The sequence below is a fragment of the Coregonus lavaretus genome (genome assembly GCF_964263955.1).
Source record: "Coregonus lavaretus genome assembly, chromosome: 14".
Lineage (NCBI taxonomy): Eukaryota > Metazoa > Chordata > Actinopteri > Salmoniformes > Salmonidae > Coregonus > Coregonus lavaretus.
Genome location: NC_140001.1, coordinates 21,373,326 through 21,400,427, shown reverse-complemented (window position 1 = coordinate 21,400,427; position 27,102 = coordinate 21,373,326). Strand labels below are relative to the sequence as shown.

The 27,102-nt window shown below is 43.4% G+C and overlaps 1 protein-coding gene across 1 annotated transcript in view; it reads right to left on the bottom strand.

Annotated features, from left to right (window-relative positions):
- Positions 1–4,587: 4,587 nt before the first annotated feature.
- The window catches only part of LOC311141227 (rasGAP-activating-like protein 1), a gene marked incomplete at both ends in the record, with an annotated part of 42,555 nt that continues 20,040 nt past the window's right edge, over positions 4,588–27,102 (bottom strand). The window contains 16 exons of the mRNA XM_084176488.1: positions 4,588–4,736; positions 4,887–4,957; positions 5,277–5,397; positions 5,613–5,748; positions 5,943–6,080; positions 7,182–7,357; positions 10,554–10,698; positions 11,245–11,382; positions 11,542–11,734; positions 12,353–12,465; positions 12,741–12,805; positions 20,177–20,330; positions 20,649–20,766; positions 22,905–22,996; positions 24,753–24,893; positions 25,017–25,098. Coding sequence (XP_084032614.1) covers positions 4,588–4,736; positions 4,887–4,957; positions 5,277–5,397; positions 5,613–5,748; positions 5,943–6,080; positions 7,182–7,357; positions 10,554–10,698; positions 11,245–11,382; positions 11,542–11,734; positions 12,353–12,465; positions 12,741–12,805; positions 20,177–20,330; positions 20,649–20,766; positions 22,905–22,996; positions 24,753–24,893; positions 25,017–25,098 — 2,032 coding nt within the window. The remainder of the gene's footprint in view (positions 4,737–4,886; positions 4,958–5,276; positions 5,398–5,612; positions 5,749–5,942; positions 6,081–7,181; positions 7,358–10,553; positions 10,699–11,244; positions 11,383–11,541; positions 11,735–12,352; positions 12,466–12,740; positions 12,806–20,176; positions 20,331–20,648; positions 20,767–22,904; positions 22,997–24,752; positions 24,894–25,016; positions 25,099–27,102) is intronic.

The window sequence follows — 27,102 nt, the reverse complement described above, 5'->3', positions numbered from 1 at the left end:
AAGAATGGCAAACGGCAGCTGGGGTGAAGTGCACGGCGAGGACAGTTCGAAACAGGCTCCTAGGGGCAGGGCTGAAGTCGTGCAAAGCTAGAAAAAAGCCCTTAATCAATGAGAAGCAAAGAAGAGCCAGGCTGAGGTTTTCAAAAGACCATAAGGATTGGACCATAGAGGACTGGAGTAAGGTCATCTTCTCTGATGAGTCCAATTTTCAGCTTTGCCCAACACCTGGTCGTCTAATGGTTAGACGGAGACCTGGAGAGGCCTACTAGCCACAGTGTCTCTCACCCACTGTGAAATTTGGTGGAGTATCGGTGTTGATCTGGGGGTGCTTCAGCAAGGCTGGAATTGGGCATGAATCAAGCCACGTACAAGGTTGTCCTGGAAGAAAACGTGCTTCCTTTTGCTCTGACATTGTTCCCCAACTCTGAGGATTGGTTTTTCCAGCAGGACAATGCGCCAGGTCAATCAAGGTGTGGATGGAGGACCACCAGATCAAGACCCTGTCATGGCCAGCCCAATCTCCAGACCTGAACCCCATTGAAACCTTCTGGAATGTGATCAAGAAGAAGATGGATGGTCACAAGCCATCAAACAAAGCCGAACTGCTTGAATTTTTGTGCCAGGAGTGGCATAAAGTCACCCAACATCAATGTGAAAGACTGGTGGAGAGCATGCCAAGACGCATGAAAGCTGTGATTGAAAATCAGGGTTATTCCACCAAATATTGATTTCTGAACTCTTCCTAAGTTAAAACATTAGTATTGTGTTGTTTAAAAATGAACATGAACTTATTTTCTTTGCATTATTCAAGGTCTGACAACACTGCATATTTTTTGTTATTTTGAGCAGTTGTCATTTTCTGCAAATAAATGCTCTAAATGACAATCTTTTGGGGGGGAATTTGGGAGAAATGTTGTCAGTAGTTTATAGAATAAAACAAAAATGTTAATTTCACCCAAACACATACCTATACATAGTAAAACCAGAGAAACTTATATTTTTGCAGTGGTCTCTTAATTATTTCCAGATCTGTATATATAACTTTTTTTTTTGCTAAACAGGTGGGGCTCAAAACAGGTGGGGCTCTGCCCCGCCTGCCCTGAATGACGGGTCGCCAATGAGGCTAATTAAATAGTTATGGAGAGGGGAGCGTAGACCAAGCCGTAACAGTTTGAACCAGATTCATGGTGCAATACTTGGCTGTGTCATCACACAGTTCCATGGTTAGTGCAGGCAATAGACTAGGGTATAGTCTACTATAGCCTACTTTTGTACACTATTCTCCCTTTATAATTATATATACAGTAATCTTCCAACATTACCATGGGTTAAAGAACTGAATGTGGAAATTTTCAGAATGAATCATACCACCGTTTTCTTTCTTTTCGAGTGTAAAAGTTTGCCAAACCTGTTTTTCTTATGATTTATAAGTACTTTCCTTACCCTAAATAAGATCAGAGTATTTGTAAATCTTCCAATTGGTGTTGAAACGGAGACAAATAAGCATATACAGTATTCTATTGAGTCTGTTGACAAAATTCAAACTAAGAGGCACACCATATTTAAAGGGATGGCTTAAGATAAATGTACTGAAAACCCTATTGAATTAAAACTAATCTGTTGGCCAGCAAGTGGGAGGGTTTTCAGCAGTTGAATTACATTTACTCAGCGTGAACAAGGAAACCACGCCTGCAAAGCCCATTAAGCATCTTCAAAAGGTAAGTCTGAATACCAACTACTGAGAAGTGTGTAGGAAAGGCACCAGTAAGAAAGGCATAATTTCCTAAGTCAGAATCGGGCCCATAGAATATTGGCTAAAAAGTATTGTGGAGCTCTGCACCTTATAAACAGTACTGGCACCCAACATGAGTACCAGCACCTATTTCAGTCTAAGTCAAGCACTGAGTATCTCCAGACCATCCAACGCCTCTTACAAAAACACGACTGATTGTAAGTTCAAAAGATTTTTCAGTGTGTGCATGAACACAGATTCAAACTAAGTAGTAGCGGTAACATTACATTTTACTCAATATTTTCAACAGTTCACAGTAATACAGCTGATGTTACCACCCATCTGTAACCATCCACTTTGTACATGCAGTCATTTTGTGTCAGCAATATAAAATGTAAGCTCATTTTCTAAATTGCAGCCCTCTTTCAGCAAATAACAAGTCAACGAGCAACAATCAATATTTGTCCAGATTTGAACTTGAGAGACTGCTTAATGAAATTCAGTGGAATTCAACAGTGGTCTATAATAACCTTCCAAATATAGCCAGCCAAGGTAAATACAATTTGGAATGTAGATAATACAATTTACAAAACAGATTACAATAATAGGTAAATCTATTCGGATAACAGTAACATAATTTGATAACAGTGTAATTGTAACATTCCAATAAGTTTCACTTTTCTTTCTTGAATTGACAAGACTGATCAAAAAAAAAATCTTCCTTGTTACAAATTAAAGAAAGTACTACTAAAATAAAGACAGCACACAATTTGTCATGGCATCAAATGCAGTTTGGCATTTGAAACATCTTCCACACCTCCACAGAAAGCATTTTCAATGGTGCACGCCATTCCACGCAACTCAACTCACACACTTGGAGTTTGACAACTCATCAATGTGCAAGAACACACATCTCTACTCCTCTGAGCTTAGCTCAAAACCAGCAAACTGAATTTGGTCAATATTGTAGGGAATACATACATGTATACAAAATATAAGGTACAGTATATAAAATATAATGTAGAGTACATTAATGATGAAATGGCTAAGACAGGATACGCTCAAACATCATAAGCTCTCTACAGAGGGTGATGGGATCCCAACTAGAGTAGAACAGAAATGATCTACATATGTTCAATTCCATTAAGTACAAAGGAATGACAGTTACTGTATGACACTTCACTCAAAATCAGCTGTCTTAAAATGACTTCAAATACAATGACCTGAGGAGAAGAGCAAACATGTCACTTGATCCACTGTATAATATTGTCAGTAGTACTGCTTCAAAGACATGTTTTTAACAATTAACCAATCAACTGTGGACCATGTAAAATATGTTTTTCATATCAAAGCCACAAATTTGAGTTTGAGTTACTTCCCATAAATCCACGGAGCAACAGCACCAAACACAAGCTTCACTATGGCAACAGTGAAAACAATATACTAATAGCAAACAAGTGACTGTTCAGGCAATTATGGCGTGTGTGTTATTGTATTAAAAACATTTACTTAGGCATCTCACAGGGCATTACCCTCAGTAATATGAACACCAGCACAATCTTACTGCTACATTGTGGTTGTTCTCAATTGAAATATATAAATGAGAGAGTACAAAACATCAATAAAACAAAATAGCATACATTCAGGTAGATTAAAACTAGAGTAGATTGCATAATCGTCCTCCAAGGTATGGGTCGTTCCACGAAAACAGTGCCTTTTGCATCCCTTTGATATTTTAAGTAGTAATTGTGCACCAATATTTAATTTTAACAGCCTGTTATATTAAATGAAGTATCATTTAATATAGACCACATGGATAATTAAATAAATCCGATTTTTTTATATGAATAAAGACTTGCTAAAGTGCCAAAATTCAGTGTTTTGACATGTCCCTCCGTGCACCCTCTGTGACTTCTAGGAAGTTTTTAACCCACTTAACCCCAACATTTCTTGAAGTTTTCACCATCATTGTAAAGCCCTTGTTATTGTTGCTCTGACAAAGTAATTTCTGAAGATTATTATTTATTAGTGTTACCCATAGATAGACAGGCTAGAAATGTAACAATAAATCAATAAAAATGGGAAGCTTGCATTCAATTGCCACTCCCTGTTCCATTCCCCTTGTCAAATGGGGATTTATGGCTGATTTAAGACGAAATCGTCAACCCTGTTACTTTATTTGACACTTACTATAGTACTTTTTTTTTTTTTTACATCTGCTCTTTATGACAGAATGTTAAAATGAGGTGAAATCAAAAGTATTTTTTTACCAAGTTGCACTTCTCAAAAGGCACCGAATTGCTGAAACGACCCGTATAATGATATTGAATATAAACACATTTTCTTCACATTTCACAGATGCTGGATGCAGGGCATGCATTACATTCCTTGATAGCCATACAATAATGCAGTACCACCGAAGGACACACTCCATGTATGCCCCTGCTTCAACTCAGTTCCACATAACAGTTTGTGTCCTGCTCAATCGATAAGAACCCAAGCTTTGGGAGAGTAACAGAAGTTTATGTGGCAGTCCATCTGCATGCAAGACCTGTGGCAATCAGTTATTTCACTAGATAATCCCTCTGCCACAGCTGAAAACCTGTGTGTGTGATATCAAACGTCCCAGGAAAAGAATGTTGCAGAGTGGGCATCCTCTTCATTCTGGCTTATGAAGAAGTGATCTGGATGAGAAGAGAGTTCCTCTAGACATCACATGTAACAGACAACATGACAGGGAGCAGGGAGAGGCTGGCTTCCTTCTGTGGTCGCTTAGCTTTCCTACTCCATTGAGTCTGATGCAGGACGCTGCTCTCCCCTTCAGACCCGGGCTCAGGCCCCAGGGAAGGCCCAGTCTAAGGGGTCAGGATGAGGCTGCCGGCCTCCTCTCTTTCCTGCCGCTGGAAGGCATCATGGGCCTGCTCCAGATCCAGAACCACTCCCAGTAGCCGAGCCGCTGCAGCCTGCCTGTGCTTCAGGAGCTCCACACTACAGTCTGCTCCATCTGGGGGAGAGAGAGAGAGAGATATTTGAAGCAATGTGAATGCTTTAAATGACAGTACAAGGGTCTAGGGAAGCAACCTCTCTGACAGCTAAGGTGTTACAACTGTTCAAACTGCATATTAAAAAAGGCACTGCTTTGACAGTCTCTCACCAGGGAGCTGCCCAGAGTTCAGTCTATTCTCTTCTGTGGTCATCTCAGCCTCCACCTCCACATACTGCTTCCTGTTAGCACACAGCCCAGGCCACAGCACAGCACAGCACAGCACAGCACAGCACACTTACATTAACACACTGATCAGCATGTTTATCAATGTTTAGACAGTGTGTAACAGAGTTTGAAAACATTGTGTGAGAGAGGCTGAACATAACAATCCACACTGATGTGTTCCTGAGTTACAGGCTATATTCTAATGAATAAAAGTAGTCCTAGTGTTGCAATGTAGACCCCTTGTGACAAGTAAATGAACTGCACCCTGTCTGTCTGTCTGAGAAGGTTTATCATAGCCTTCAAATGTCTCATGTCAAAGTGTATGCCACTGACCTGAGCTTTTCTCTTCCCTGAAGAAGCTGTTTGTAGATGGTCTGAGTCTCTGCGTCTGGATCCAGTGGGTCACTCCAGTCACCCAGAGTCACTGCAGAGTGAGTGCGACTGCAACCTAAAGCTGAACAAGAGAGAGGGGCCATACAGTGTATTCACTTTTCTACTCTGTCTGTGAGATTCTCAGTCTATGTGAGCAAACAAATATGGGCTGGTGTAAGAGTAGTGCACATAAATGTGAGATAAAAATATAATTATGAAGTGTTAAGGAAGCACTAACATGTTATGTGTGTGTGGTACTTTAACAAAGCTTCCTACATAAGTCAATATTTTAATTACTAGTGCGGTCGGCCTTTAGACAGCAGGTCCACTTGCCACTGCGGTATGCCCCCGGGTGGAAGGAGGGCAGCATGCGCCTGTTGTAGATACTGGCCTTCCTGATGGCTGACAGCCACTGGTTCAACTCATTCACATTCTGCAGACACAGACAGACATACACAACACTCAGGTCAGTCCCAGCGTACACACAAACCACAGAGAACAGGTATTTCCATGACTATACTCAAACATCACAGTGATGAAAAGAAAGCACCACAAAGTCAACCCAGTCAAGGTCAGTACTGGTGTGGTCAGTAATAGTGTGGTCAGTGACTGGAGGTCTGTCAGTACCTTGCACTGGATATAGATTGTGTGCATCTGTCCATCGTTGTCCTGAGTGACGACCTGCATCACATGCTGCTGTTGGAAGGCATTCTCATCCACTCTCTCCACAGCACACACACACTGGATGGGAATGGAGGAGCGCACCTGCAGGATACACACATAACACAGTATCAGTATACACACATCTCCATGTGGCACTCCTGTATTACTCTTTGGAGGTAATTTTCTGATGCAGGCAAATACACATCAAATTAATCATTCAGCTATCAGCTATATTCCTCAGGCGAGTTTAGGCCCGGCTTCAAGTGCCACCCTTACGGGTACAGTAGATACAGTATGTCTGCTTTCATCCTTCCCCTACTTTTTATTAAGTATTATGCAATTCAAGACCATTTTTCAAAGAAAAAGGACTGAAAAGAAAAGAGTTGTGGAGAGATGGAGAAGAAAGTGTGAGAGAGCAGGGCAGGAGAAAAATGTCAGAAAGGCTGCTTTAATGTGTAAATCAGCCACTTCCATGGGGAGCCTGCCTCACTCAGGCTAGAGCACAGTGGGAGGGGCGAGGGGATATTGTCCACAGTTGGATTTGCAACGATAGTATGAATATCCACAGCCTTCAATTAACCTAGCCTTTATTCCAGCCACACAAAGGAAGAAGCCTGTTCAAAGAGAACCCTCTTTTACTGGCCTATTCCCTACATCTCTCTCTCTCTCTTTCGCTCTCTTTCTTTCTCTGCCCCCCCCCCCCTCCCTATCTCTATCCCTCTCTTTCTCACTCTCCCCCCTCTCTCTTGTTCTCTTTTTCGCTCACTTGCTCTCTGTCCCTCTCTCTTCCTTCCCCTTCTACCCCATTTCAATCTCTCCCTCTCCCTCATCCCCACTCCTGTCCTGGACTGACTAGGCAAATGAGAGAAGCTCATTATCAAAAGACTGGGCATTACATGATAATAGCCACCCACTAATGATGTTGTCATACAGAGAGAAACACAAATAAATGAAGGCAGAGGGATGATTAAAATGTTGTTGTTTTTTATGAGGCAGGATGACGATCAAACACCCTTTGAAGGGTACAGGAGCCAATTCATCACCAGAGGAAATTGTGTTACCTTGTTATAATGAGTTACTTTCAGAGGACTTTGATCCTTAATGTTTTCTTGTCCGTCTTTATCTGACGTAACAGAGTGGAGGAATTGCCATTAGAGCTGGTCATGGGTAGGTTTCTGTAGAGAGTGTATGTGGGGATCAGACCTGCCAGGGGTCCGGGGTCTTGGCGTAGGACAGCGTCTCACTGCTCAGCCAGAAGTATCGCTTCTTGAAGGTAAAGCGGGACAGGAGCTGGGGGCCTTCGGCCTTGTGCCTCTGGAGATATCCCTCCTTCACTGTCACTGAGGGCAGGAACACAGCCCTCTGGGGCACCTCAGACACTGCAGACAGACAGAGAGAGCGAGAGAGAAAAGAGAGGGAGAAAAAAAAGGGAAGAGGTACAGTGACGGAGGGGAAGGGGAAGGGGGTGTGAGAAAGGAAGAGAGAAATAAGATGGGTGATAAAGGGGAGCACAGAAACAGAAGTTCTACTTTTTAGCAATATGGACACAAGGTGGAGCTGTAGCAGTATAGTTATGGTTAATGTATACATACTGATGAATTACATTACAGCACATTATGCATTATCTCATTGTACATCTTTGTTTGTGTCATCTTGCCTCCCTAGTCACCCTTGTGTTCAGCACACCCTAGTGTTAAATTCATCAAAAATAGTGACTGAAATATTTGGACTTGGACTGAAATTGGTGCTGGTACTCATGTTGGGTGCCGGTACTGTTTATATTTAGGTGCAGGCGCGCCACAATACTTTTGAGCTAATATTCTATAAGAGAAACAGGAGCTCAAGCAGTAGAACATTTGAGGTGCTGGTACTCAGCTCTGGTGAGCTCCTGCCCAAGTCAGTCAAACACCTATTTTTCAGTGGCAATTGATTAGACTATAACTGACTAAATATACACAGAATAAACTATAACTAAACTTTTCTTTCTTTTTTTCAGTTGACTAAAACGACAGGAGACAAAATCATCTCGGTGACTAAAATCTGACAACTAGTAAGTGGACTGGACAATAGTTTTTGGAGAGATTTAGAGCTTTTCAGTGATAAGCACAATTAATATTAGCAGCACAAACGCGCAGCGTAGTCGCAGTTTTGTTCAGCAATGGGAAGGACGCGCCACACCCGGCACACATCAGCTGCGTGGGAACAAGCGATGTGTGGGAAGACAGGCAGACAGGCTCTGCTCCTGCACGGATTATACACATCGCGCAGGCGACTCTCTTGCTTCCCCATAGCTAACCAGTCACCACCATCCTTCTAGTTAGCTACCCTTTGCCTGGTTGGGAAACACAAGCTTCTTTACGAAATTACAACGCATAACCGCATTAAGTTTAATAGTAAAACAACAGTCTAGCTATGTTTTTATCTCGCTTGAGTAAGCTCAACCCTCCCATTTCATAGCCAGGTTCTGTAGCCAACGTAGCCAAGTCTCACTCTTTTCCTCAGAGAAAACGGCTTGATTCTAGCCCTTACCTTTCAAAAGATATGACGCTATGATTATTTTTTTTCTGTCGTGCATTGGCGGGCAGTATTTTACATTCATAAAGCATATCTCAGGCCGTTCTAAAACTAGGCTACTTGCGGACCTGACCGTTAACCCTTTGTTTAGGCTACACCTTGTTCAGTCATGCTACCTCATTAGCTAGCTATAGCCAACCTGACACACGTTCAGCAGGACTCAACGTTTTGGAACGTTCAGATAGAAATAAGCTATGTAGAACAAACATGCCTCTCTGATATGTTGAATAAGGAATAACATTGGTTCTGTTCATGGCATTTCTATCTGCAACGTTCAAGAACGTTTTGGAACTGAACGTGGCCCTGGTAACCCAGTGGTCCATTGGTCTAAGGCACTGCATCAGGCTCTGTCGTAGCCGGCCGCGACCAGGAGACCCATGGGGCGGCGCACAATTTGCCCAGCGTCGTCCAGGGTAGGGGAGGGAATGGCCGGCAGGGATGTAGCTCAGTTGGTAGGGCATGGTGTTTGCAACGCCAGGGTTGTGGGTTTGATTCCCATGGGGGGCCAGTATATATTAAAAAAACTATAATAATGTATGCATTCACTGTAAGTCGCTCTGGATAAGAGCGTCTGCTAAATGACTAAAATGTAAATGTAACATTACTAGTAGCCTATATGCAAACATTTGGCGGCACAGAAAGGAAAGGGATAGCAAACAATTAATAGACTAAATTCCTCTTGCCACTACACTATATCTGACTGGATAAATAACTTTCTTTTGATTTAATGTGGACCCAGTGACTCAGACTTGAGCACTTGGACCAGGACTCAAGCACTGGGACACAGACTTCAGCCATAGGGACTCGTGTCTCAACCATTGGTGACTCGGACTTGGACTGAGACTCGAGACTTGATTCGGACTTGAGGTTTAGTGACTCTACTACATCACTGGGCAAAACAGTCATTAGCTCCCGTTCAAAGTCATTAGCCCCCTTTTTACTTTTGGACACCAATGTGGCTGCGGCGTCTGTGGAACCTTGATAACAATGGCAATGACGTGACCGAGTGACGGAGGTCCAACCCATACTACTTTGCCAATACTTTGCGGAACCATCTGGTGATTGTGTGTGTCAGTTTGCGCTTGCGTGTGTCAGTTTGTTTTGTATGTAATGTGCAATATCTATTTACTCTGACTTATTTCATACAGTATTTCTGCTGTTGGGAAGAGAATAGGATGTTATGCATAACAATATGTTGGCAGGACAAGGCTATGTATGTTTGTGCACCTATAGGTTAATGTGGCAATACAAATGTGATGTGACTAAAATTAAAGGGCATTTTGTTGACTAAAATGGCCCACTATTTTAGTCATTTTAACAATAACTAGACTAAATCATTATTCAAATGACAAAAATGTGACTTAATGATATTTTAGTCAAAATGACTAAGACTAGACTAAATCTATAAAAGAGTGCCAAATTTAACACTGGCACACCCTCAGACAGATGGAACAATACAAATGCACTCCTGCATAACACATTCACATCAAGTGCTGAGATGACATGGAGATTGGAACATGATATTTCAGAGGGGTAAGATGGATCACAACAACAGACTCGCTGACACGTGATGATGAGAAAAGGGCATAGGTGTGCTATGTATACAGTGGGTGTGTAGGGGTGGCGAGGGCTCCACAGTTCCACGCACAGCCCACCGCGCTCCATTTTAGTCCCAGTATCAGCTCCCAGCTGCCTATGAATATTTCACCAGTGGGTCTTTTGTATCTATTGATACCAGTAATAACTGGCCTTGCCACACTGGCACCTGGTGGGTTAGCCTGCCCGGATAGGTGCCCAGCCAAACTTTGCTGTTCTGTTCCCCCCCCCCACCCAGTGGCTCTACCTTATCTCTGATCTCTACGGTTACCTGCTTGCTCTTCAGCAGGCTACTGATGCATTACTACTAGGGCCTAGATTTTCCCCTGGTCTGGTGACATGGTGAGGAAAAACTCCAGGCCTTATGCATTACTGAATAAACAGTGTCCTGCTGGTGCTTCTTACCGCTATCGTGGTCGATGTCGATGAGCTTGTCCAGGAAGTCTTTAACAGAGGCCACGCTATACAGGATGATGGGATGCAGGGGCTCCATCCACAGCTCCTTGCCGTGGCCCAGCTGCAAACCCAGGTTCCCCACACTCTGCACTGCCTGGCGCACAGAGAAACACAGCCATGTTCACCCACCACTCTCTCCTGTAACCATAACTTACCATCTGTCAAATGGACAGGGAGTATCGTTATCAATTCTGATATTAAATGAGCAGCACAGTATAATCAGGATGTGCTTGTGCTTTCTGTAACAGACTACTACACCCCTCTCTCTCTCTGAGTAACATCAAACATCCCAGTGAGCAGGCTTGCTGTGAGGCCCTCTTTGTCCTGCCCACACCTGGCATGGGGCGCAGAGGAAACCCCTCTCTGAAGCTCTGCTTTGAACCCCAGCCTGGCCGCACACAGAGGTAAAAATAGAACATTCTCTGTAGAGGACCCATAGCAACAGGACTTCAGCACCATGGACAGCAACTATATTCTCCACTGCTGTTTCACTGTGCAGGACTGTGTGGCACTGTTGTAGGATAAAAACGGTCTGTTTGGGGGGGGGGGTTCTGTGCATGTGTGTGTGCACGTGCGTTTGTGTGCACGTGTGTGTGTGTGTGTGTGTCCGTGAGAGTGTGTACGTGCAAGGGCACAGTACCTTGGCCAGTAGTAACAGTGTTCTGCTGGTGCGTGTATCTGCATGCTGGTCCCTCAGGTGAAAGAGCTTGGGTGTGAGGATAGCAGGGGCAAAGAAACGCAGGAAGAAAAACCCACTGATGGCCAGATACTTCACATCCTGTGGGGAGAGGGCCAGGAGGGAAGGAGTGCAACAGAGATTAATAAAAGAAAATAAATGCACTGACAACATCCCCATGTCTATTCTCTATCCAGCATTGAAATCTAGGTGACCTTTGTAGCTGAATTTGACCCCTTGACCTCTGGGTGTGAAACAGACCTTGTTCTCTGGCTCAGGGAACTGCTCCTCCACCCCCTTGTGCAGCTGTTTGAAGGCCACCCTCATGACAGGAGGACACTGGGTAACTGACCCAACGATGGACTCCACGATGTTGGACAGATAGCCCTGCAGCATCTCCACACTGCTCTCCCTCACCTCAGCCTCAGACACCGCACCTTTAAATGAGATACGCCTCCAGAGCAAAAGAGAGGAGTCAGTGTTACATTGAAATGAAATGTATACTGACAATTCAATGGAGCTCTGAAACACAAGGGCCTGCGGGACCCATACTGTGACCTTTGCTTTGTACAGACAGCATTGTCACTAATTATGAAGTCTGTGCACTGGCCAAATCAATACATCAACATCTATACATTTCATGTCTCAATAGATGCATCAGTGTTATGCCGTCTGTGGAAACTTGAGCACAAATGTGGACAGATAGCATAGTGGTACAGTAAATAGCAGGTTAAGTCTAAGGAGATGTAGGATCAGTCTGTGTAAATGATCAGATCTGGTCTGGGCAGATATAGGGATGATAGGTACTGGAGATGGGTGGGTGTCAGAGATAGGCATCTCAGGGGGGTTCTCTCTGGTTGCCAGGCAACAAACTTCCCCCATTTTTACATTCCTTTTCTTGTCTTGATGTTGTCGTCTCTAGTCACACTGTGGAGTAGGTGGGTATTATGCTGTGATGCAAGTCTCATATACTGTAGATGTTATGTGTTGTTATCCAGGAAACTAGTATATCTCTGAGGCTGTAAACAATCATTTTCACACCTGTATTTCGACACCAGTATTTTCTGTTTACCTGCTTCTGTTCAGATCAATTTTACACGGGTCCAGCTCAATGTACTTCTTCTCCTCAAAGATGCGGTTAATGATGGGCTTCAGGACCTCATGAAGGTACAGCATCCCCACAGCCTGCCAGTGCACAATACCTCACATTTAGAAAACATCCATTCAAAGCTTTTTTACTATTTATCCAGCCAGTTTACACAGCTAATGCTAGTTATTCAGAACAATAGTGGTTCTTAGATTTAAGTCATTCCCATGTCTATAGGACTAGGCTATCGTGCTTTACCGTGGGACCGGTAAGAGCATAGTGAGACTGTCAAGAGAGAATCAAGCTAACACGTTGGATTGACAGAGGGATCATGCCCAGACAACATGATGAGAATTTCCTGGATTCTACTCACCTTCATGAACTGCTCCATGGCTTTAGAAGCTAGAGAGTTGGACCGGAACAGGGTGTTTGGATCCACTGTCAGAGAGATACATTAAAGAGAAGAGGAATGTAGGATATACATTTCTAAACCACTCTGTATGGGGCTAAGAGGAGTAATAAACCACATTTTGATCTTGGTTAACTAGGGCTACTTCAATACTAGCGCTACTCTATTTTCATAGAGGACTTCATTGACCCCATTTGCTACCCAAGTTACCTTTATCCTTGGAGGGAGGAACATTGACGTAGGCATAGTGATATGACCTATTGCCGGGTAAAGTGTTTTATACTGAACACAAATATAAACGCAACATGTAAAGTGTTGGTCCCATGTTCCATGAGCTGAAATAAAAGATCCCAGGATAATCCATCCACCTGACAGGTGTGGCATATCAAGAAGCTGATTAAACAGCATGATCATTACACAGGTGCAGCTTGTGCTGGGGACAATAAAAGGCCACTCTAAAATGTGCAGTTTTGTCACACAATATTGGGCTCCAGTGTGGTGCAGCGATCTAAGGCACTGCATCTCAGTGCTTGAGGCGTCACTACAGACCCCCAGGTTCGATTCCAGGCTGTATCACAACCGGCCGTGATTGGGAGTCCCATAGGGCGGTGCACAATTGGCCCAGCGTCGTCCAGGTTTGGCCGGTGTAGGCCGTCATTGTAAATAAGAATTTGTTCTTAACTGACTTGCCTAGTTAAATAAAAAGAAATACAATGCCACAGATATTTGAAGTTTTGAGGAAGCGTGCAATTGGCATGTTGACTGCAGGAATGTCCACCAGAGTTGTTGCAAGATAATTTAATGTTCATTTCTCTACCATAAGTCACCTCCATTGTCGTTTTAGAGAATTTGGCAGTACGTCCAACCGACCTCACAACAGCAGACCACGTGTAACCACGCCAGCCCAGGATCTCCACATCCGGCTTCTTTACCTGCGGGATCGTCTGAGACCAGCCACCCGGACAGCTGATGAAACTGTAGGTTTGCACAACCGAATAATTTCTGCTCAAACTGTCAGAAACCATCCCAGGGAAGCTTATCTGCGTGCTCGTTGTCCTCACCAGGGTCTTGACCTAACTGCAGTTCAGCGTCGTAATTAACCGACTTCAGTGGGCAAATGCTCACCTTCGATGGCCACTGGCACGCAGGAAAAGTGTGCTCTTCACGGATGAATCCGGATTTCAACTGTACCGGGCAGATGACTGACAGCGTATATGGCGTCGTGTGGGCGAGTGGTTTGGCGATGTCAACGTTGTGAACAGAGAGCACCATGGTGGCGGTGGGGTTATGGTATGGGCAGGCATAAGCTACGAACACAATTGCATTTTATTGATGGCAATTTGAATGGACAGAGATACCGTGACGAAATCCTGAGGCCCATTATCGTGCCATTCATCCGCCACCATCACCTCATGTTTCAGCATGATAATGCATGGCCCCATGTCGCAAGGATCTGTACACAATTCCTGGAAGCTGAAAATGTCCCAGTTCTTCTATGGCCTGCATACTCAACAGACATATCACCCATTGAGCATGTTTGGGATGCTATGGTGTACGACAGCGTGTTCCGGTTCCCGCCAATATCCAGCTACTTCACACAGCCATTGCAGAGGAGTAGGACAACATTCCACAAGCCACAATCAACAGCCTGATCAACTCTATGCGAAGGAGATGTGTCGCGCTGCATGAGGCAAATGGTGGTCACACTAGATACTGAATGGTTTTCTGATCCACGCCCAACCTTTTTTTAAAGGTATCTGTGACCAACAGATGATTATCTGTATTCCAAGTCATGTGATTGACTGATTTCCTTATATGAAATTGGTGCATGTTGCGTATATATTTTTGTTCAGTGTAGTTGTAGGCCTGAAGATCATTTGTGAGAAGAGATGGGGAAGGAGCTACCTGCTCTGTTATCACATTAAAAAGGATGTTTAAAGTTTGTTCCACCACACCACTTCTACAGTATAAATGCATGTCTAGATTTTTTTCTCACTTTTTTTCCCCCTCACACATATTTCTACAACCCAACATCTATTTTGATCTTGATCGTGTGGAGTTGCTATGGAAACTTTGCTTGTTATCGCAAGCCACACTAACAGAAAGTGAAAAAAAAGAGCACAACAAAACTCCTTATGACTTAGCCTGGAGAAAGGAACATACAGTGCATTCGGAAAGCATTCAGACCCATTGACTTTTTCCACATTTTGTTACATTAGACCATTATTCTAAAATTGATTAAATTACTTGTTTTCCTCATCAATCTACACACAATAGCCCATAATTACATAGCGAAAACAGGTTTATAGAAATGTTTAAAAAAAATAAAAAATTAAAAGACTAATATCACATTTACATAAGTATTCAGATCCTTTACTCAAGACATTGTTGAAACACCTTCGGCAGCGAATACAGCCTTGAGTCTTCTTGGGTATGACGCTACAAGCTTGGCACACCTGTATTTGGGGAGTTTCTCCCATTCTTCTCTGCAGATCCTCTCAAGGTCTGTCAGGTTGGATGGGGAGCGTCGCTGCACAGCTATTTTCAGGTCTCTCCAGAGATGTTCGATCTGGTTCAAGTCCGGGCTCTGGCTGGGCCACTCAAAGACATTCAGAGACTTGTCCTGAAGCCACTCCTGCATTGTCTTGGCTGTGTGCTTAGGGTTGTTGTCCTGTTGGAAGGTGAACCTTCACCCCAGTCTGAGGTCATGTGCTCTGGAGCAGGTTTTCATCAAGGATCTCTCTGTACTTTGCTCCTTTCATCTTCCTTCAATCCTGACTAGTCTCCCAGTCCCTGCCGCTGAAAAACATCCCCACAGCATGATGCTGCCACCACCATGCTTCACCGTAGGGATGGTGCCAGGTTTCCTCCAAACATGACGCTTGGCATTCAGGCCAAAGAGTTAAATCTTTGTTTCATCAGACCAGAGAATTTTGTTTCTCATGGTCTGAGTCCTTTAGGTGCATTTTGGAAAACTTCAAGCGAGCTGTCATGTGCCTTTTACTGAGGAGTGGCTTCCGTCTTGATACTCTACCATAAAGGCCTGATTGGTGGAGTGCTGCAGAGATGGTTGTCCTTCTGGAAGGTTCTCCCATCTCCACAGAGGAACTCTGGAGCTCTTTCAGAGTGACTATCAGGTTCTTGGTCACCACCCTGACCAATGCCCTTCTACCCGGATTGCTCAGTTTGGCTGGGCGGCCAGCTCTAGGAAGAGTCTTGGTGGTTGCAAACTTATTCCATTTAAGAATTATGGAGGCCACTGTGTTCTTGGGCACCTTCAATGCTGCAGACATTATTTGGTACCCTTCCCCGGATCTGTGCCTCGACACAATCCTGTCTCGGAGCTCTACGGACAATTCCTACGACCTCATGGCTTGGTTTTTGCTCTGACGTGCACTGTCAACTTTGGGACCAATAAATGTCAGATCAATTGAATTTCCCACACGTGGACTCCAATCAAGTTGTAGAAACATTTCAAGGAAGATCAATGGAAACAGGATGCACCTGAGCTCAATTTTGAGTCTCATTGCAAAGGGTACTTAAGGTATTTCGGTTTTTTATTTTTAATACATTTGCAAAAATTTTATAAATATATGTTTTTGCTTTGTCATTATGGGGTATTGTGTGTAGATTGATGAGGAACATTTTTAATTTAATCCATTTTAGAATAAGGCTGTAACGTAACAAAATGTGAAAAAAGTAAAGGGGTGTCAATACTTTTCGATTGCACTGTAATTAATGAACACCCCGAATTTGTCAAATGACTGTAAGGTTGAATAATTTCTGGAGGTCTGATTAATATAGTGCTGCACCGCCCGCCCACACAGACCGACCGTGGCTGCTGCTGCGATTAGAGAGAGAGCGTCAAATCAGAGTTAAATACCAGCAACAGCCTGTGTGGGATACACAGGAACAAGAGCAGGTGATCAGCGGGGCTTTTTAAAATCTGCCTAGCACACATACACTCAAAGCTCCTTCCTATACTGTACACTACCTTAACCTACACACTGTCTGGTTGTTCACAGCTGCACAGGGATTTGTTTCACTACATCCAAGAGACTCAGTTGTCATATACAGTTGAAGTCGGAAGTTTACATACACTTAGGTTGGAGTCATTAAAACTCGTTTTTCAACCACTCCACAAATTTCTTGTTAACAAACTATAGTTTTGGCAAGTCGGTTAAGACATCTACTTTGTGCATGACACAAGTAATTTTTCCAACAATTGTTTACAGACAGATTATTTCACTTATAATTCACTGTATCACAATTCCAGTGGGTCAGAAGTTTACATACACTAAGTTGACTGTGCCTTTAAACAGCTTGGAAAATTCCAGAAAATGATGTCATGGCTTTAGAAGCTTCTGATAGGCTAATTGACATAATTTGAGTCAATTGGAGGTGTACCTGTGGATGTATTTCAAGGCCTACCTTCAAACTCAGTGCCTCTTTGCTTGACATCATGGGAAAATCAAAACAATCAGCCAAGACCTCAGAAGAAAAATTGTAGACCTCCACAAGTCTGGTTCATCCTTGGGAGCAATTTCCAAATGCCTGAAGGTACCACGTTCATCTGTACAAACAATAGTATGCAAGTATAAACACCATGGGACCACGCAGCCGTCATACCGCTCAGGAAGGAGACGCGTTGTGTCTCCTAGAAATGAACGTACTTTGGTGGGAAAAGTGCAAATCAATCCCAGAACAACAGCAAAGGACCTTGTGAAGATGCTGGAGGAAACACGTACAAAAGTATCTACAGTGGGAGAACAAGTATTTGATACACTGCCGATTTTGCAGGTTTTCCTACTTACAAAGCATGTAGAGATCTGTAATTTTTATCATAGGTACACTTCAACTGTGAGAGACGGAATCTAAAACAAAAATCCAGAAAATCACATTGTATGATTTTTAAGTAATTAATTTGCATTTTATTGCATGACATAAGTATTTGATCACCTACCAACCAGTAAGAATTCCGGCTAGCACAGACCTGTTAGTTTTTCTTTAAGAAGCCCTCCTGTTCTCCACTCATTACCTGTATTAACTGCACCTGTTTGAACTCGTTACCTGTATAAAAGACACCTGTCCACACACTCAATCAAACAGACTCCAACCTCTCCACAATGGCCAAGACCAGAGAGCTGTGTAAGGACATCAGGGATACAATTGTAGACCTGCACAAGGCTGGGATGGGCTACAGGACAATAGGCAAGCAGCTTGGTGAGAAGGCAACAACTGTTGGCGCAATTATTAGAAAATGGAAGAAGTTCAAGATGACGGTCAATCACCCTCGGTCTGGGGCTCCATGCAAGATCTCACCTCGTGGGGCATCAATGATCATGAGGAAGGTGAGGGATCAGCCCAGAACTACACGGCAGGACCTGGTCAATGACCTGAAGAGAGCTGGGACCACAGTCTCAAAGAAAACCATTAGTAACACACTACGCCGTCATGGATTAAAATCCTGCAGCGCACGCAAGGTCTCCCTGCTCAAGCCAGCGCATGTCCAGGCCTGTCTGAAGTTTGCCAATGACCATCTGGATGATCCAGAGGAGGAATGGGAGAAGGTCATGTGGTCTGATGAGACAAAAATAGAGCTTTTTGGTCTAAACTCCACTCGCCGTGTTTGGAGGAGGAAGAAGGATGGGTACAACCCCAAGAACACCATCCCAACCGTGAAGCATGGAGGTGGAAACATCATTCTTTGGGGATGCTTTTCTGCAAAGGGGACAGGACGACTGCACTGTATTGAGGGGAGGATGGATGGGGCCATGTATCGTGAGATCTTGGCCAACAACCTCCTTCCCTCAGTAAGAGCATTGAAGATGGGTCGTGGCTGGGTCTTCCAGCATGACAACGACCCGAAACACACAGCCAGGGCAACTAAGGAGTGGCTCCGTAAGAAGCATCTCAAGGTCCTGGAGTGGCCTAGCCAGTCTCCAGACCTGAACCCAATAGAAAATCTTTGGAGGGAGCTGAAAGTCCGTATTGCCCAGCGACAGCCCCGAAACCTGAAGGATCTGGAGAAGGTCTGTATGGAGGTGTGGCCCAAAATCCCTGCTGCAGTGTGTGCAAACCTGGTCAAGACCTACAGGAAACGTATGATCTCTGTAATTGCAAACAAAGGTTTCTGTACCAAATATTAAGTTCTGCTTTTCTGATGTATCAAATACTTATGTCATACAATAAAATGCAAATTAATTACTTAAAAATCATACAATTTAGATTCCATCTCTCACAGTTGAATAGTACCTATGATAAAAATTACAGACCTCTACATGCTTTGTAAGTAGGAAAACCTGCAAAATCGTCAGTGTATCAAATACTTGTTCTCCCCACTGTATATCCACAGTAAAAACGAGTCCTATATCAACATAACCTGAAAGGCCGCTCAGCAAGGAAGAAGCCACTGCTCCAAAACCGCCATAAAAAAGCCAGACTACGGTTTGCAACTGCACATGGGGACAAAGATCATACTTTTTGGAGAAATGTCCTCTGGTATGATGAAACAAAAATAGAACTGTTTGGCCATAATGACCATCGTTATGTTTGGAGGAAAAAGGGGGTTGCTTGCAAGCCAAAGAACACCATCCCAATCATGAAGCACGGGGTGGCAGCATCATGCTGTTGGGGTGCTTTGCTGCAGGAGGGTCTGGTGCACTTCACAAAATAGATGGCATCATGAGGAAGGAAAATTATGTGGATATATTGAAGCAACATCTCAAGACATCAGTCAGGAAGTTAAAGCTTGGTCGCAAATGGGTCTTCCAAATGGACAATGACCCCAAGCATACTTCCAAAGTTGTGGCAAAATGGCTTAAGGACAACAAAGTCAAGGTATTGGAGTGGCCATCACAAAGCCCTGACCTCAATCCTATAGAAAATGTGTGGGCAGAACTGAAAAAGCGTGTGCGAGCAAGGAGGCCTACAAACCTGACTCAGTTACACCAGCTGTATCAGGAGGAATGGGCCAAAATTCACCCAACTTATTGTGGGAAGCTTGTGGAAGGCTACCTGAAACATTTGACCTAAGTTAAACAATTTAAAGGCAATGCTACCAAATAATAATTGAGTGTATGTAAACTTCTGACCCACTGGGAATGTGATGAAATAAATAAAAAGCTGAAATAAATCATTCTCTCTACAATTATTCTGACATTTCTCATTCTTAAAATAAAGTGGTGATCCTAACTGACCTAAGACAGGGAATTTTTACTAGGATTAAATGTCAGGAATTGTGAAAAACTGAATTTAAATGTACTTGGCTAAGGTGTATCTAAACTTCAGACTTCAACTGTAACCATGATTTTTGACAAGAGCATCTAGAAAAGCATTACGCTCAAAAATATGACTTTCCTGTCCTTTGTTAAATTCCCCAGCCAGCCAGTGTCTCTTACAGGTGTGGTTGACCTCGCGGGTGTTGAGGTAGTCCAGGAAGGGCACCACCAGGCCCTTCCCCAGGTAGATCTTGACCAGGGTCATGGCCACGTCCTGCCGGCTCTCCACCGTGGTCACCTCCTCCAGCATGTTCAGGGGGCTGCCGTCCTCCACCTGGGGTGGGTCAGAGGGTGGAGATAGTCAAGGCCTATTAGCCAGGTGTTCATTTATGAGAGGAAGCTGGCTATGTGTCTGTCAGCCATGGGGCACAGTAGGCTCTATATACTGTATAAACCCTGTGGTGGAAGGATGTGGCATATTCTAAGAAATCTAAAGAAGGAAATATATTTTCATAGAAAGGAATCACGCACCATGGCATCTTCATATGGCATGAAAAATGTAATACATTAGTGGTTGAACAAATCAGAAAAATATCCTGTAGAATGAGTTAATAACAATGGGTTGTGTATGTGACAGCAGTGTGATGTTGACCTCAGCAGGAGAGATGACTGACTGCACCAGCAGGTCAATGAGAGGCTGGTAGTACATGGAGGGCAGGATATGGTCCTCCACCAGACGTACCTTCAGACGCAGCGCACCCAGCTTACCTCTATGGACAGAGAGAGAGAGAGATGTCTCAGAGACACTACAGTCACGACACTCTTAAACAATACTCACAAGAAGTTCGCTTAGCACAAGCATGTTATAGCACAGGCAGTGCTGAGCATTACCAAGGGAATGTGCCCACACTGGGGATATATTATGTTTGGTGGCTTGCCATGCGAGGTATGATGTGCAACAAACACCCTGTAATGGTTATTTTTTATAGTTTCCTGTCCCCTGCCATGTTGGGAGTGACAGGCCTCCCTTCTGATAGTATATTTTCATTCCCTCCCGAACAAACGCCCCACCTAAAGCTGTGACTCACTCCCTAATGACTCTCTGTCTATGTGTGTGTGTGCGTGTGTACGCACGTTGAAAAGGGAAAAATACCAAAAAAACTGAAATAAAATAACCATCTCGGACAAGACACCAGACAAACAACTGACGTCAATTGTGGCCTCTGGCATTAGGGGGGGACCAATACAGTGCATTGCATTCGGAAAGTATTCAGACCCCTTGACTTTTCCCACATTTTGTTACGTTACAGCCTTATTCTAAAATTGAATAAATAAATAAAAATCTCATCTATCTACACACAATACCCCATAATGACAAAGCAAAAACAGGCTTTTTGAATTTTTTTGCCCCTTTATTAAAAGTAAAACACTGAAATACCTTATTTACATAAATATTCAGACCCTTTGCTATGAGACTCGAAATTGAGCTCAGGTGCATCCTGTTTCCATTGATCATCCTTGAGATGTTTCCAAAACTTGATTGGAGTCCACCTGTGGTAAATTCAATTGATTGGACATGATTTGGAAAGGCACACACCTGTCTATATAAGGTCCCACAGTTGACAGTGCATGTCAGAGCAAAAACCAAGCCATGAGGTCGAAGGAATTGTCCGTAGAGCTCCGAGTCAGGATTGTGTCGAGGCACAGATCTGGGGAAGGGTACCACATTTTTTTTGCAGCATTGAAGGTCCCCAGGAACATAGTGGCCTCCATCATTCTTAAATGGAAGAAGTTTGGAACCACCAAGACTCTTCCTAGAGCTGGCCGCCAGGCCAAACTGAGCAATCAGGAGAGAAGGGCCTTAGTCAACGACGTGACCAAGAACCCGATGGTCACTCTGACAGAGCTCCAGAGTTCCTCTGTGAAGATGGTAGAACCTTCCAGAAGGACAACCATCTCTGCAGCACTCCACCAATCAGGCCTTTATGGTGGAGTGGCCAGACGGAAGCCACTCCTCAGTAAAAGGCACATGACAGCCCACTTGGAGTTTGCCAAAAGGCACCTAAAGGACTCAGACCATAAGAAACAAGATTCTCTGGTCTGATGAAACCAAGACTCAACTATTTGGCTTGAATGCCAAGCTCACGTCTGGAGGAAACCTTGCACCATCCTGTTGGAAAGATGAACGGAGCAAAGTACAGAGAGATCCTTGATGAAAACCTGCTCCAGAGCGCTCAGGATCTCAGACTGGGGTGAAGGTTCACCTTCCAACAGGACAACGACCCTAAGCACACAGCCAAGACAACGCAGGAGTGGCTTCGGGACAAGTCTCTGAATGTCCTTGAGTGGCCAAGCCAGAGCCCGGACTTGAACCCGATCTAACATCTCTGGAGAGACCTGAAAATAGTTGTGCAGCGACACTCCCCATCCAACCTGACAGAGCTTGAGAGGATCTGCAGAGAAGAATGTGAGGATCTCCACAAATACAGGTGTGCCAAGCTTGTAGCATCATACCCAAGAAGACTCGAGGCTGTAATCGGTGCCAAAGGTGCTTCAACAAAGTACTGAGTAAAGGGTCTGAATACTTATGTAAATGTGATATTTCCGTTTTATTTTATTTTATAAATGTTCTAACATTTCTAAAAACCTATTTTGCTTTGTCGTTATGGGGTATTGTGTGTAGATTGATGAGGGGGGAAAAAAACAATTTAATTAATTTTAGAATAAGGCTGTAACGTACAACATTTTGAAAAACTCAAGGGGTCTGAATTCTTTCAGAATGCACTGTATGTCCTCAAGTCATATATATTTTAAAAAACACCCCCCCTCCCTCTCTCTCTTACACACACACACAAACACAAACCGATACACATCCACAAAACCACACTAACACCCACACACTCCTTACCCAGCATCATCCTCATTGTTTCCCAGGGGCAGCAGACGAAACCAACCCTGTACCAGAGGTGTCTTGTGCAGGCAAGCAAAAGGGATTTCCACCTGAGCATGAAAACAAATAACCAATACATCATACACTAAACTGAAACTGCAGTGGGGAAAAAAAGTATTTAGTCAGCCACCAATTGTGCAAGTTCTCCCACTTAAAAAGATGAGAGAGGCCTGTAATTTTCATCATAGGTACACGTCAACTATGACAGACAAATTGAGATTTTCTTTCTCCAGAAAATCACATTGTAGGATTTTTAATGAATTTATTTGCAAATTATGGTGGAAAATAAGTATTTGGTCACCTACAAACAAGCAAGATTTCTGGCTCTCACAGACCTGTAACTTCTTCTTTAAGAGGCTCCTCTGTCCTCCACTCGTTAACTGTATTAATGGCACCTGTTTGAACTTGTTATCATTATAAAAGACACCTTTCCACAACCTCAAACAGTCACACTCCAAACTCCACTATGGCCAAGACCAAAGAGCTGTCAAAGGACACCAGAAACAACATTGTAGACCTGCACCAGGCTGGGAAGACTGAATCTGCAATAGGTAAGCAGCTTGGTTTGAAGAAATCAACTGTGGGAGCAATTATTAGGAAATGGAAGACATACAAGACCACTGATAATCTCCCTCGATCTGGGGCTCCACGCAAGATCTCACCCTGTGGGGTCAAAATGATCACAAGAACGGTGAGCAAAAATCCCAGAACCACACGGGGGGACCTAGTGAATGACCTGCAGAGAGCTGGGACCAAAGTAACAAAGCCTACCATCAGTAACACACTACGCCGCCAGGGACTCAAATCCTGCAGTGACAGACGTGTCCCCCTGCTTAGGCCAGTACTTGTCAAGGCCCGTCTGAAGTTTGCTAGAGTGCATTTGGATGATCCAGAAGAGGATTGGGAGAATGTTATATGGTCAGATGAAACCAAAATATAACTTTTTGGTAAAAACTCATCTCGTCGTGTTTGGAGGACAAAGAATGCTGAGTTGCATCCAAAGAACACCATACCTACTGTGAAGCATGGGGGTGGAAACATCATGCTTTGGGGCTGTTTTTCTGCAAAGGGACCAGGACGACTGATCCGTGTAAAGGAAAGAATGAATAGGGCCATGTATCGTGAGATTTTGAGTGAAAACCTCCTTCCATCAGCAAGGGCATTGAAGATGAAACGTGGCTGGGTCTTTCAGCATGACAATGATCCCAAACACACCGCCAGGAGTGCCTTCGTAAGAAGTATTTCAAGGTCCTGGAGTGGCCTAGCCAGTCTCCAGATCTCAACCCCATAGAAAATCTTTGGAGAGAGTTGAAAGTCTGTGTTGCCCAGCGACAGCCCCAAAACATCACTGCTCTAGAGGAGATCTGCATGGAGGAATGGGCCAAAATACCAGCAACAGTGTGTGAAAACCTTGTGAAGACTTACAGAAAACGTTTGACCTGTGTCATTGCCAACAAAGGGTATATAACAAAGTATTGAGAAACTTTTGTTATTGACCAAATACTTATTTTCCACCATAATTTGCAAATAAATTCATTAAAAATCCTACAATGTGATTTACTGGATTTTTTTCCCTCATTTTGTCTGTCATAGTTGACGTGTACCTATGATGAAAATTACAGGCCTCTCTCATCTTTTTAAGTGGGAGAACTTGCACAATTGGTGGCTGACTAAATACTTTTTTTCCCCACTGTATTTGTATTTGTAAAAGTATGAATCATTGTATATAGTAGAAATAAGTATAACATGTCCTCATAGATTAACATAAGTAAGAGGGATTGGACTTTAGAAACATAACCTCTTCACCTTTCCCAGGAAGTCATTTTTGCCCACCATGTCCCAGTCCCAGACCTCCACTGTGACAGTACCTCCCTCAGACAGCTCCTCTGTCTCAAGCTCCAACTCCAGGGTCTCACCCCAGTGTGGGTAACGAGTCTTCTTAATGATCTGACAGACAAACACAGAAGAAAAACATTTCATATAGTATTTCACATAATCAGTCTTTGTCTCCACTAAAGTTGGCGATTAATTCAGTCATGTACATGTTATCCAGCTCATCTCCCTCCTCACCGAAGTCTCTGCACTGTGGTTATTGAAGAGGATTCTGGCAAAGGGGTCAGAGGTTCCAGAAATGTCTCTTGGTGCCAAGTCTCTAAGAGGTCAACAAACAGAAACACATTAGTGCATGAGCAACCCTGACCCTTTACATAGTGCTGGAATGATTCAATGAGTGGGGTGATATGTGCATATATCATTACCCTACATTTTACATTAGTCTGCCAAATCTAAAGATGAAAGAACTTTGAGGGCCTGTGTAGTTTACTGTGATAGTGAGATGGTAAGCGTAGTGAGATAGTGAGATAGTAAGTGTAGTGAGACAGTGAGATAGTAAGGATAGTGAGATAGTTTGTGTAATGAGATAATGAGATAGTAAGTGTAGTGAGATAATGAGATAGTAAGTATAGCGAGATAGTAAGTGTGGTGAGATAGTAAGTATAGTGAGATTATGAGATAGTAAGTGTAGTAAGATAGTAAGTATAGCGAGATAGTAAGTATAGTGAGATAGTACAGTGAGGGAAAAAAGTATTTGATCCCCTGCTGATTTTGTATGTTTGCCCACTGACAAAGAAATGATCAGTCTATAATTTTAATGGTAGGTTTATTTGAACAGTGAGAGACAGAATAACAACAAAAAAATCCAGAAAAACGCATTTGTCAAAAATGTTATAAATTGATTTGCATTTTAATGAGGGAAATAAGTATTTGACCCCCTCTCAATCATTAAGATTTCTGGCTCCCAGGTGTCTTTTATATAGGTAACGAGCTGAGATTAGGAGCACACTCTTAAAGGGAGTGCTCCTAATCTCAGTTTGTTACCTGTATAAAAGTCACCTGTCCACAGAAGCAATCAATCAATCAGATTCCAAACTCTCCACCATGGCCAAGATCAAAGAGCCCAGAACTACAAGGGCGGATCTTGTCAATGATCTCAAGGCAGCTGGGACCATAGTCACCAAGAAAACAATTGGTAACACACTACGCCATGAAGGACTGAAATCCTGCAGCGCCCGCAAGGTCCCCCTGCTCAAGAAAGCACATATACAGGGCCGTCTGAAGTTTGCCAATGAACATCTGAATGATTCAGAGGAGAACTGGGTGAAAGTGTTGTGGTCAGATGAGACCAAAATCGAGGTCTTTGGCATCAACTCAACTCGCCGTGTTTGGAGGAGGAGGAATGCTGCCTATGACCCCAAGAACACCATCCCCACATGGAGGTGGAAACATTATGCTTTGGGGGTGTTTTTCTGCTAAGGGGACAGGACAACTTCACCGCATCAAAGGGACGATGGACGGGGCCATGTACCGTCAAATCTTGGGTGAGAACCTCCTTCCCTCAGCCAGGGCATTGAAAATGGGTCGTGGATGGGTATTCCATCATGACAATGACCCAAAACACACGGCCAAGGCAACAAAGGAGTGGCTCAAGAAGAAGCACATTAAGGTCCTGGAGTGGCCTAGCCAGTCTCCAGACCTTAATCCCATAGAAAATCTGTGGAGGGAGCTGAAGGTTCGAGTTTGTCAAACGTCAGCCTCGAAACCTTAATGACTTGGAGAAGATCTGCAAAGAGGAGTGGAACAAAATCCCTCCTGAGATGTGTGCAAACCTGGAGGCCAACTACAAGAAACGTCTGACCTCTGTGATTGCCAACAAGGGTTTTGCCACCAAGTACTAAGTCATGTTTTGCAGAGGGGTCAAATACATATTTCCCTCATTAAAATGCAAATCAATTTATAACATTTTTGACAAATGCGTTTTTCTGGATTTTTTTGTTGTTATTCTGTCTCCCACTGTTCAAATAAACCTACCATTAAAATTATAGACTGATCATGTCTTTGTCAGTGGGAAACATACAAAATCAGCAGGGGATCAAATACTTTTTTCCCTCACTGTATGTATAGTTAGATAGTAAGTGTGGTGAGATAGTAAGTGTGGTGAGATAGTAAGTGTGGTGAGATAGTAAATGTAGTGAGATCAGTGTAGTGAGATAGTAAGTATAGCGAGATATTAAGTGTAGAGACAGAAAGTTAGTAAGGATAGTGAGATAGTTAGTGAGATAAGTGTAGAGAGAGTGAGATAGTAAGGATAGTGAGATAG